Source organism: Cygnus olor, chromosome 1 (genome assembly GCF_009769625.2).
Source record: "Cygnus olor isolate bCygOlo1 chromosome 1, bCygOlo1.pri.v2, whole genome shotgun sequence".
Lineage (NCBI taxonomy): Eukaryota > Metazoa > Chordata > Aves > Anseriformes > Anatidae > Cygnus > Cygnus olor.
Genome location: NC_049169.1, coordinates 188977201 through 188990582, shown reverse-complemented (window position 1 = coordinate 188990582; position 13382 = coordinate 188977201). Strand labels below are relative to the sequence as shown.

At 37.4% G+C, this 13382-nt stretch overlaps 1 protein-coding gene across 1 annotated transcript in view; it reads right to left on the bottom strand.

Annotated features, from left to right (window-relative positions):
• The window catches only part of LOC121063505 (mitochondrial intermediate peptidase), a 75753-nt gene that overhangs the window by 31900 nt on the left and 30471 nt on the right, over positions 1-13382 (bottom strand). Inside the window, exons 11-14 of the mRNA XM_040543982.1 lie at positions 11435-11588; positions 10442-10519; positions 9196-9400; positions 5855-5964 (exon numbers count right to left, since the gene is read on the bottom strand). Coding sequence (XP_040399916.1) covers positions 5855-5964; positions 9196-9400; positions 10442-10519; positions 11435-11588 — 547 coding nt within the window. The remainder of the gene's footprint in view (positions 1-5854; positions 5965-9195; positions 9401-10441; positions 10520-11434; positions 11589-13382) is intronic.

Genomic DNA, 13382 nt, shown 5'->3' with positions numbered 1-13382 from the left:
CTCAAGTTGCACAGCTGTTTTATGCAGTAGCTTGCCAAGGCTTGTAACCTCTTCTCCAAGACAAATGTTAGCTGGGTCAAGAATGGGATAGAACAACACCCACTATTTTGCCTGTCATAAATGTGTGCAGCTGTTAAATTTCAACACAGAGAAACAAACCAACGAACATAAAGTCTACCCTACAGTGTATCCTTGTTAGGCCAGTATTTACCCTTCCCAAATATAAAAATTGTCTTTCAAATTACATGATGATTTTGGACTACTAAAGTAAGAGTAAATGAGCAGTTCTCCATAGTAATAAAGATGTTAGTGGCTGACTACCTTGAGGTTCCATACTGGCTTTAGCATTGTTCCAAAAAGCGCTTAATTATGTAGAAAAGTTCTTAAAGCAAGATGCAAAATAGAAACAATATTAGAAATGGTAAAAAGTATGTTGGCTGGGCAATTTTTCTCCTGGTTCCATGAACATGTCTTGTTTTATCCCCTTACACAGGCTGAGTGAGGCATGTACTTCAGTAACTCTTCATCCTGAAGCTAAAGCACATGTGGGTTTACAATAACAGCCTCAGCTGTCATGGGAGAAAACAGCGTGTAAGGAAACCTATGCAATTTTGAACATATTTTGTTATTAAACATCGAACCTATCAACAAGTTTTGGCAGCTTTCTGGATGCTTTCACCTCCTAGTGAAGCAGTACAGTGTGGAGTTAAACAAAACTCATTTCTTTGAGAGGCACTTGTATCCTAGGTACAGTGAAGCTGGAAAGAACTGTATGGGAATTTATAGATTGTGATTTTTCAGTGTGAAAAAGCTGAACTTCCAAAAGCTTGGCAATAGCAAGTATGTGTATTTTACACAGTTATAATTTAAGAGTGTTAAAGCCAAGAGCAATCCTACCAGTAAGGTCAAACCAACTCTTTCAACATAATGGATTTTCAACATTGTATTTCTGCTATATTAAATAATGGTAAGAGGAAGCTAAGTGTACAGGCTTTCAGCTAGTACACAAAATAAACAGAACACAAAAACACTCAGACTTTGCTAGTTGGCATTTTGGTAAACCACAATCCCACAGATCCTCACTGAATTGGAAAATTCAAGTTTGCAGTTCACTGGGGCACAGAGCAGCAAGGTTCGGCAATGCGGACAAACGCTGCTTGCTCCCTGGGAGAGCCGGGCACACCCAGCCCTACCCAAGAAACAGCTGAAGGAGGTCTAATTCTCAGTTCAGAGCTGAGAACTTCTTACACTCTCTGCACCAAAAAAAAAAAATTAATAATAATTCAATGTACTGTACTGCAAATAGCTGACCTCAAGCCAGGGAAGACTACGGAAAAGGCAGCCTCTGCATTCACCCATTTCTTCCTGATCTTCTGATTTTATAAGCATCTACCATGTTCTAGACTAAAGTCCTGAGGGGAGACACAGAAATGATCTTTAATGATTTCAGGGTCCTAACTGAAAGGAATGTTCCAAGCTGCCCAGATGTCTCTGCGTTGGAGACAGCTTAGCAGCACCTGTGAGAGACCAACTAGAACACAGGCAATACCAAGAAGCTCCAGGAAACCTTCAATTTTATTTTTTTTTCTGCCATATGAACACCAAACAAAAAACATAGAATCACAGAATCATTAAGGTTGGAAAAGACCTCCAAGATCATCTGGTCCAGCCATCCCCCTATTACCAGTATCACCCACTAGACCACGTCCCTAAGCACCACGTCCAACCTTTCCTTGAACACCCCCAGGGACGGTGACGCCACCACCTCCCTGGGCAACCCGTCCCAATGCCTGTCTGCTCTTTCTGAGAAGAAATGTCTCCTCATTTCCAACCTGAACCTCCCCTGGCACAACTTACTCAAGTCATTCCCTCTAGTCCTATCGCCACCTATCTGCGAGAAGATAAAACATAGATCTGCTCCGTCCTGCAGATCAAGCTCTACTGCCTTAGCAGATTAAAATTAGCAGGAAATCACAAATAACTCTTGACAATACCTACAAAAAAGGATGGGAGAAAGACAGAAATTTTCTTTTGTTGAAATCAAGTGGTGCTAAAGACATAAATGAAATACATAAATGTTGTATTGTTTAAGTCAATCAGTGCTAATGATCTGGCGCAAAGATTACAGTCTAATCATACTTCATAAGTCAAGCAGAATTCAACACTGGAAAAAATGGTAGCAAAAATTAAATTGAAATAAATCCTCCAAAACTTATTCCTCTCAAATCTACGGCATTTTAAAATTTAACATTTCAAGGAATGCCAGAGTGTCAGGCATACAGACACTCTGAGGTCTTGAATGTACTAATGAAGATGTACTCTTTTAGCCAACAGAAACTATTTCTCCTTATTGTTACAACTGAGTGAAGAAAAAAGGCATCAGTAGTATTATTTCATCCATCCTGAAAGATGAGTTATCCGATAAAATCAGACTGTCATCCTCCTTCTGAAAGGAAGGCTTCACAGAACTTTGGCTAAAACTATTTTAATTGAATAACCATTCCATTTTAAAAATTTAAACATTACATGCTTTACTTCGGGTTCCATTTTTCCATCTTTTTATACTAAGTAGCCTTAAGACCTTGGCATGAATTTTTCAGCCTGTTTGCCATGGTGGCTAAAGAACAAAATTCCCTGTGTTCTAAATTCTCAAAGCATACTTAACTCCTTACCGCTGTGTAGTAACGGGGACATGTTAAGACTATTTACTATCTGTGGGCTTATTCTTGTAATCATGCTAATACAATACAGCCTTTGTAATTCCATCTCTGTGAAAAATGAAGTCAGTTCAAATTTGAACAGCTGAAATACTGGCTTTTGTTCTAGAGAGCCTCCAAAGACACACAAGCTTAAAATGATTTAGCGCAACAGACCTACCACATATCTGCATTTAACAAACAAAATTGAACAAACACAGTGGCACAGAATGGTACGCATTCACCAGATTGCCTGCTTCACATTGTTACAACCTCCTTCTGGTACGGCTTGACTTCATGAGCTTACCCGAGTAATTTGACTTGAGTAACCAATTAACATAGACCTCTCTATTCACTCTTTTTTTCCTTGAGGATTTTTCACTTTGACTTATCTGTAACATGAAGGGAAAATTAGATTTGCTACTTTCTTGGAAGAAGTATTTTAGTGCTGGACAGGTTTTTGAACCAAATTCACAAGACCTGCTCCTGCTCTTCCTGCCAGAAGAACTTGCAAGCTTCTGAGGTCTGCAGTATGCAGCAGCAGAACTATCCAAAATGCACAGAAAGTAGACAGGCTTTCTATAAACTTCACCATATTTTGGATCAGATCCTCATGATCCACATCTATATGCATAATGCATTAACATCTTTGAAAGCCTACCCAACACATCTTTTTTTCTGCAATGCTACTTAAACCGTTTTCAACAGTTCATCTGTTTTTACAATCAAAACAGCACGTCTTTCCCTTCCTCCTCCCTTAAGCACAAGCACTGATCCTCAGTAAGGACTGCAGCTCAGAACCACTCCTTCTACAATTTGCTCTTACGGTAAAGGCAATCAGAAACTGAGGCTACGCTAGAAAGTATTTCTGACATACTCATATTCAGTAGGGGTGTTAAAAATGACACCACCTAATTCAATATGTATATGCAAAAACTACAGCACAGATGCAGCAGTTCTGAAAGACGAATGCTGTTTTGAATTGCCTGCAATGCCTCCTTGACAAGCTAGGTCAGTAAGAAAACCTCTTTTGTCAACATCCAGCAGAGCTTTGTTGGTGTTGTTTCTTGTACAGAAAAGCTCAGCCTCTTTATTCATAGGGAAATGGAAGTTCTCATATAGAAGAACATTTGGATGAAATGGCTTTGCAAATTTCACATTTTAACTGTTCTGCCCACCTTCCTCACTCCTACTTGAAGAGGGCAAAGTGGACTCACTTTTCTTCCAAATAACTAAAAAACTGGATAAAAATATGCTGATTAACTTTTCCATTTGCACACAAAAAAATCAGTCAGGGACCAAAAACAGGAAAAGACCCAAAAGTATTTCTGTGAAGTTGCAAATTTAAGAGAGCAGGGATTGTCTGTTCAAAGTACTTTGAAAGATAGACACAACGGATAAAAGCAATTGCTGTAACAATCACTGAATTTCAAGAACAGAAAAATGACTTCAATCTGTTTGTATTTAAATGACAGATACAGAAATCTGGTATCAAATTCTTTTAACTAGCTTAGATGACCAACATAAGCAAAAGCAGATCTATATATGTTGGATAATGGTTTAAAAATACATTCTGAATTCCAAAAAAAAAAAAAAAAAAGCAATTAAATGGAAGCAGTCTAAAGCCCTCAAAAGCCACACAGCACTTTCAGACTCTTGTCCTCGTCTTCCAGCATAATCCATTCTTGTACCCCTTCAAGACTCAATTTCTACATTAAACTTCTGAAAGGGCAAGATTTCACCAGCAATAAATATAAGACTTTTTCTGGAAATGCCAAATGGTACACACAGCCTGGTTCTATGATTATAAACTGCAACTAAACATGGTTTAGATTTGTTAAGCCATTTTGAAAATACAAAGCCATAAATAATGTTTCACAAATCTCTTTCAGATGTTTTAGTCAAGCTCATTCTCTGAACTCATATGCAATCAGATTAACTCCACAATGTTTAAACACTACATGAACTTCATAAAGAACACTAGAAAAGCAGTAACTTGGTATGTGGATTCAAACATACGAATGATGAACACTTCTGAACCGAGTACTTTCAACTCTTGGGTTTCAAGGAGACTTTCCTAGTGTTCTGCAGAATTGATTGCTCTGTAAAAAAAAAGCAGATTTACAGAGCAAATTTCTCAAATAATATCTATTAAAATAGACATTACGCAACCTATTTTTCTAACTAACTGTTACAGTGGAGGCAAACATAATTCCACTTTCATAATACTGACCCACATGGAATGCTTACTATTGGATAAAAAGTTTAAATGAAGTGTAACACTATACAATTTAAAAGGCTCTCTTGGTTTTGCATTGATAGGTAGTGTATTCTTCAACCATCACATTTGAGTATATTTTCACCGCTGAAATTTGCCTCAATCAAAAGCACTGGAAAAAGATCTTTGGTTATTGTTTACTGGTTTGCATCTTTGAAATGTCTGTACAAATATAAATCATGTTATGCTGTCATGCATAAATAATTAAGCAACCATCGAAAGTCACATTGTTTCAGACAGCCATGTTTTCTAAATTTCCTATAGAAAGTAGACCCTTGCATTAGACTGGCACAGAATAGATTTATGTAAAGAAGAATCAGAGTTTTAATGCAGAGATTCATGACTGCCAAAATCTACATACCTAATATCCTAAATAAAGCAGTACCCTTTTCATCACTAAACATTTCAGTCACTACCATACACTGTGTTAAAAATGCTGCAGATCATTTCCATTTATTTCCATGTCTTGGTACCTGAGCTTTATTTTAAAAGGCAGTTTGGAGAGTTTGATGTGGAATGCCTACTTCAGTCGTAACTTATGTCTAATTAAACTAAAGCAACATACAAACCTTCACTTACTACATTAAGTTTGTGTAGTGTAGAAACTACACAACCTTTGTAGGAAAAAAAAAGGTCGACAAATTTAAATATGTTACTAGAACTTTGGCTATTAGGATCTGGTATTATTTTACAGATTACGTTTGTCTTTTCTGCCATGAGAACAGTATTTTTTTTTGAATAATTAAAATTATAGTATTTGATTAGTTTATAACCTGTTTTTGTTTCTATTTCAACAGTACTAACAACACATGAAAATGTGATTATTGTCTTGCATGCATTTATTCCTATTTTCCATATTTCAGACATTAGTTTTCCCTACCTGTCCAGTTTTAAAATGCCTTGCAAACTGGTTAACCACTCGATAGTCATTTGCAAAGTACTCCATCAGAATTGAGGGAACTTCAGCAAAATCGGTAGAACATCTGGTTCCTAAAGGTAGAATAAGTGAACATATTAGCATTTGCCATTTCCATTAACACAAATAGTTAACTCTTCCCAAGAGGTTTTGCAGCTTTCAGTTTGGACTTTTGGTGAACTTTAATGTTCTTTCATTTATTAAGTCAATATTTTATTTCTATAACATTATTGTACATATTGCCAGAAAAGCTTCATTATAATCCTACACATTTTACTATAAATCACAAAGTAAAACAAAATATTTGAACAGCTGGGTGAGGCACCTTATAAAGCGCTGGATCACACCCTTTTTAAACTAAACCAGACTGCAGCCAAACTGGCCCTACATGAAACACCAAATCTATTTAAGTGTCCTAAACCTAAATCAAACTACAATGTAAATAAAACTCTGCCTTAATCCCATTCACAGTTACAATTTTTGCCTTCCATCTGTTTACTGAGCTTACTTATGCTTTATATTAGCCTCACTTTACAATACAAAGTCATTCATCCAAGGAAAACTCGGGCAGATTGAAGACATGTCCTGCAGTGAGGTAATACCTCTGCAGTTAGTATCTTCAAAAAGCACTCTCCCCAAAACCTTATTTACTCTAATCTTTATCATCACCTTACACCAGGAAAGTTATTAAGAAGTGTAACACAGCACCAAACCAAAGCTATATTTTTAATTTCTATATTAAATTTAGGGAAGTACAAATCTGTTTTAATAATGAACCCACTGGGTCATCACATCTATCCCTGTCTGCCAGAGGCAATGTCAACATTTAAAACTAGTCTTAAATGTAAAGTATTTAACTTCTGCTATTCCTTCTTGAAGACTATTTTTGAAAAATCACTCCTTTGGTCTTCACCAATCTTTCTCTAACTTTTAATTGAATTCACAACCTGTTTATACTCTGTGTTTTCAGATCCAATGTTCTTCAGTATTAACAGCATTTCCCAGACTATTTTTACTTCCTAAATTGACAGAAACTATATTCTCTCTCAGCCATCATTTTCCAAAGGAAAACAAAGTCTAAAAGACTATCCATTGACCTGCAGCTCTTCTCTGTATTTGCTTCAGTTTGAACTCACCTGTAGACCAGAGATATGAAACTATGCCCCAGTGCTGCACGAGGTTTCACTCATAGCTTTCTTAAATCACTCTAATACTTAATTCTGTTAGAAACACCTCTGATATAGTTTCAGATCACATTCATCCCTTTCACAGACACAACAGCTACTCATAGTTCTCCATTAACACATACAAATGTTTTTCTGTTCTTCCATCACTGTAGAAATATCCATTTGATAGCAGAAATTCTCCTTGAACTCTTTAAACGCGTGACCTGCATTGTGTAAATCTGAATTAGAACTTACTTTTAGCAGAGTGGTATTCAGCCTTTCAGCTCTTGTTATACAATAACCCAATCATTCCTTTGTGCCATTACATTTCATTAATACTGTCTTTTATTTGTTTGAAAATCATTAATAAAAAGCCTAACCCAAGGCCAGTCCCAAGACAAATGCCTACAGAATATCCTAACTCCCCTCTAGCCTGTATGCTTTCTCAGTATCTCTTAATAAAATGATAATACTTTCAATAGCCATTAAAGAGAATTAGATTATCTGAAGGTCAGCAAGGTTGGGCAGTTATCTGGGATAACTGAGTTCTGCTGTGAAACAACTGCAGGTATTCTCTACCGCATAATAAAATTAAAATGGAATACAAACTAGGATAAAAAAATCTTGCACAAACACACATTAAACAAACAATAAATTAATGTAGTAAAATGACAGATTAGCTTAAAAGGAAGCACATCTTAAATCCTAAACGTACAATATCATGCAAGTTTTAGGCCCACTAGTAGCAGAAAAGGTTCCTGTATACTTGGGAATGTTAATCAGAAAAGGCAGGCAGGAGTAAGAAAGGTATAAAACACTCAGTATATCTCCACTGGAATTTAAAATTTTTTTTGTTCTCACAATAGCCTGTAATCATCTTGTTTCCACCCTGTGCCACTCTAGTGCCTCCTCTGGGATGAGTCATTTGATTGTCACACATTCCAATCCCTAAAAAATTGTACTCTGGAGAAACAACACAACTGACCTCTGATGCTGCTTTTGCAATGCTAGCTCTGCAGTGAAGTCCCCTAGGAAGCAGGACTGCCTGAGGCAACGCTGAAACCCTACACAGGGGCTCACGGAAAGTCTGAGCCTCAAAATGAGCCATTTCCTGCCCCTTCAAGACTTTTTGACATGGTTACGCATGCGATTCACCACAAGGACCCTACCAAAGCAGCTACTTGGGGCACGTATGGACCCCTGGAGATCAGCAAGAGTGAGGCCATGTGTGTGGAAGGGGTGGAGAGAGCAATTAACTGCCTCAAGGCTTCCTATTCAGAGCTTACAATGAAAGAGCATATATACAGTGTTTATTTGTCTTCACAATGTCCAGTAATAACATACTCACAAACAGCCCGGCCTGTTTTAGTTTTAACTGGAAGATTTAAGAAAGGTTACTTTTTCTTAAGGTGCAAAGCATCTGATAACACAGGACTCTAACACAGACTCCCCTTAGTTCCACTTATGTAATATAAAAAAGGTAAAACATAAAATAATGCTTCGGGCAAGGTAACTACCATTTCATTTTATTTTTAATATGTAAATGAATAAATAAATGTCTACTGCAAGTATTTGATTTCCAGCACACTACTACAGAAGAAGATATACCAGGCTGTCTGCAGATAAGAAAAGTAGCATGCCAAGCAGCTTTAGCAAGTACAGGTCTTTAATCCATTTGCAACAACTGCAGGAGAAGGGGCAGTACCCTGATAGCTGCCAGCCAAATCATTTCCAACCCAGAATTCATTGTGCTTTTACACTAGCTACAAGTTTAGTTCAATTTATTTTCAATCTTCTGATTATTCCATTCTTATAAACTCTACATAAAGCAAACTTGCAGGACTGCATCACATCACTACAAAAAAAGATTAGCCATACAGACAGAAGAAATACAAATGCCTAAGTCTTACTAGGAAAGGAAGAATATTCAAGTGTTGTTTGTTTCGTTTAGATAATCTTTGGGGATCTGATAATGTATTTTCAAGTAATCAAAGATATCAAAGTACCAACGTGACTCAGGAATTTCTGGTTCATCCTTTTGTTTTTTTTTGTTTGTTTGTTTGTTTGCTTAATTTACTCTCTTCCTCTACAAATTAAACATTTAACTACAACAAAAGATCACTGTTCTAAATTTCTTACCAGTGACATGTTGGTACCGAGTTCGTCCCAGCATAGAATGCATAGCATGTCCCATTTCATGGAAGAGATTCTCCATCATGCCAGGACTTAGCAGTGTTGGTGCATTCCTTGTTGAAGGGGGAAGGCTAAGCATGAGAACAACTACGGGCAGCTGGTACTCTCCATTTTCCCTTAGCCTGCCTCCACGAACTGTGAAGTGACAGTCCTTTTGAAGGTAAAAGGAAACATATGGACAGCAAATGTCATTATGTCAATGATACTAAAACACTGATTGAAGTATTAAATTAGAATTAAACTATTAAATCAAACCTAAACATTTACTTAATTACTTAAGTTGAATTCAATGATCATTAAAGAGTTCTTCAATAACAGTATACAATTTTGACCTCAAACTTTCATTATGTTTCTCCACCATCAATATCTATTTCATATTCATAAGGAAGCTACATTATTCCATACAGAAAAGACTGAGCTTCTTTTAGAAAACAAAATTTAATATTTTTGTTTTAGAATTATCAAACCCTCTCAATTTTCCTAAAAAAATATCATTAACTCGAAGAACATTATATATATAAATTATGGATTTGGCACATCAGTGGATTTTGCTCCTCATTCTTCAGCAGTAGCTTCTTTATAAAACATGCTACACACCATTCAGTGTATCATGAACAGAGTACACTTAGTAAAATACATTAAACTAATCAGATTTAAAGTTTGTCCACTTACCACCTCACTCAAGGTGGTAATTTGCTGATGCTTCTACAGAAGTGTTTTTTGTATTGCATTGTGTATTTAATACACTGACACAAGACACAGTCAGCAAGCTTCAACAGTTGGAACCATGTAGAGTTTTAAGTAGGATTTTGAATAAGAATTAGCAGTCATTATGAGCTTTCACCTTTAGAAGCTATTAAAATTTTAAGTTGTTTTTATTACTAAATATTCAGCCAGAAAATAGACATTTGAAAATCTACCATTTCTCTAAGCAGAGTTCTTAGAGACTCATAGTGCCTGTCATTCTGTAGTACTGAGAGTCTGAGTTCAGCCTATCAGGAGATGTTTTTCAAACGAAAAGTTACTCACAAAAATATTTTACCTAAAACCACATTTCAAGTTATAGACTTTCCATATTTAAATTTATTTATTTCAAGTCCAGATATCTCTTATTAAATTCACGTTGAACACAACGACCCTAATGCTACGGTCATTGCTCAAACCCATGCTGAAATCGGATCATAAATGTTACCTGATGTGGTTTATCAGGTCGTTGAAAGAAGTCACAGTAGATGTATCCTAGCAAACCTTCAGTTTCATGAACAACAGCCTGAAGAAAAAAGATTATTTCCACAGTGAAAGCACTGATTTGTAAATTGAAGACACAGTATTCTAATCCAAAGGTTTGTAATTTATAAATGAAAATAAACCAGGTATAATCCATGTCAAAGTTGTTGGCAATGTTAGTTGGAAAAATATATACATAAGATTTAAAGCTTGTCCTTCCAACTGCAGACATTTCTGTATCTCACTCAAAACTATGTAGTCAGAATTAGTATTAACAGTAACACTGTCTGTAGCGCCTATATGACTTCTGAGAAGTTAACAGTGACAGAATTTGATTTATCATGGACATAAAAATAGGAGAGAGTAATTATAAATTGACCCACAGGATATAAAGAACTGCAGTTCTCTGAGGCTAGTGGTGGAAGAGGAGTGAAGATCTGGTTGTCTACACATGGAGGGAGGATGCCAAAAGAACCCGGGAATAAAGTATTGCCCAAGTTTTTATTTCTACCCTCCACTAAAAAGAGGGCAGAAAAATAAAGAGGTAAACATGAATCTAAAAGTAAAAGTGACACAGGAATAAACATTAGAAACAGACAAATAACTACTAGCATACACACCTACAGCATTCTAGTTACAAAGAGTCCTAACTGAAAAACTAGAAGGACACATTCAGAGACCACGTGAAAGGTACAACAGTAATCTCTGAACAGAGAAACTGATTCTGATTCAGGCACCCTTCACACAGAGACAAATTTTAAAGGCCATTAAACACCAACTATATAAAAGGTACTTAGAGCATGAAGCCCTTGAGTTCTAGTTTCAACTAAAATTAGACAGAGATTGTATGCTTCTGATAGGTACCCAATTAATTTAAGAATTGATTCATGGCTCTTAAAGGAACATACAATTTTGTCTGACTTCCCTTTGTCATTCCAGATGGAACAAGAACACTTACCAACTTTCGAACATCTTCGGACCAAACTTCTCCTCTCTGTGTTTGTTCAGCGTAAAGGGAGATTCCTAGGAGCTGACTGAACAAAGAGTTCAAACCTTCCATGCAGGCCCCAAGAGAGAAAAATGGACAGTACAAGCCAGGATCAATGTTGTACCTAAGAACATAACAGAATCCCACACAAGTCAGTTCCAGTCATTTAACTGAGGTACGCGAACTGCAGTCTTCACCTCCACGTCACAGGATGTGACAAAACAGACTAGGTAAACCTCATGAGGGTCTTATTAAGCATGCCTGGCTTTATTTTTCAGCCAGTGAAACTAAGTCACAGACTAGCTATGGCACAGTGCTTCACAATTACCCTTTTTTTACATTTATATTCAGTTTGGGATACCAAATTCAGCAGATGCTGACTATGATGTTCAGAGATGTGGAGAACACACAGCTCAGACTGACCATGGCAACATCACGGGTGGCCAGGCTGCACCTTCTGAGGGCTGGTGGCCTCCCCTGGATCAAGTGCCATTCTCATGCCAAGGCTGTGCCACATGACTGACCAGAAAATGGAGCTGGCCTTGGCTGTGGAGAAGGCCAAGCCCTCCGCTAGGCCAGAAAAGCAACCAGAAAGCGCTGCTGACTCTGCAGTCTTGTCTTTCTCTGGAGCAATAGGAACATCAGGGAGACTCAGTCACCTCCAACGTATGGATCACACCTCAAGCTCCAGGGACTTTCTGAGCCATGTGGAAACTATCTTACAACTTCAAGCTAGGTGAAGATTTTGCTACGTGACTTGGAGTTCAAACTTGGCCAAGTTTCCTGTGGCTAACATCAAGCAACTTGGTATTTTCAAGACACTGTAGCACAGAAAACACATGCTGGGAGAAGATACCATGTGTTTGCATACATACACATAAATGAAAAAAAAATAGTGAAAAGCAGCTACGGAAGTATCTTAGAGGTGTATGCAGCCCATGCTTGGGCACAAACATGTTGAGACTCTGACCCTAAAAAATAAGCAACCTGCAAATGCATCAGGCAAAGGAATACTTTGCGAACTTGGACCTACACAAACTGCTCAAAGCTCTTTGGAAACTGTAGCAAAATCAGAACAAGAATCTGCTTGTAGGTATGCATGCACCCTAAAAAATGTTCTTGCTCTCTCAATTTATATACAAAGTCGAAGTGTTACTATGTTTTCTGGGGGCCTCTGAGTAAAAATTGTTCTCTTAGCTCACAGTCCCTCCCTATCTCCTTTCTTCTTTCATGCTCTAATGCTTTTGCTTCGTAATGACATGGTAACTAGCCATTGAAACTTAAACATGCATCACTACATCACTACAAGAGCTGAACACCAAACATTAAAACCATACTATTTTAAGGCCTATGATCAAAAGGCTTCGTCAGAGAAAAGCTGTGAAAGAGTCAGCCAGTCCCTACCCACTTACTCACCCTTCCTCCCCTGCCCACAAAAGAAAAGGGCTAAGAACGAAGCCCATCCATTTGGGATGCTGCCTTTGCCAACGTCCTGCTTGCAATGGCAGCTCCTGCTCAGGATGCAGCTGCACTGCGCCGCCGTGCACAGCAGGGTGGGATTAGCTCCCTAAGCCACTGCTCTCGCTCTTGTACCTATCATTGTATTTTCTTTTATCTCCTACCATCCTTTATATTACCTTTATCACATGTTCTAGCAGCATTTTGCAGCTACTATGGCAACACCTGTCGAAAACACAGGTATGTTAAAGTTACAAGATTTTGCATATTTTCACACTACAAGTGCAAGAAGCTAAAGCCTGTGTATTTCATTCTATTTTTAATAATATCAGGACATATAAAACAAAGCAGACTTTGACTCTACCATAGTGACATAACTTCTTCAAGATGTATAGCAACACTTAAATACACACTTTCTTCCTCCTTACTGAGAAAGTCATTACACCAAAAGGACAAAAAT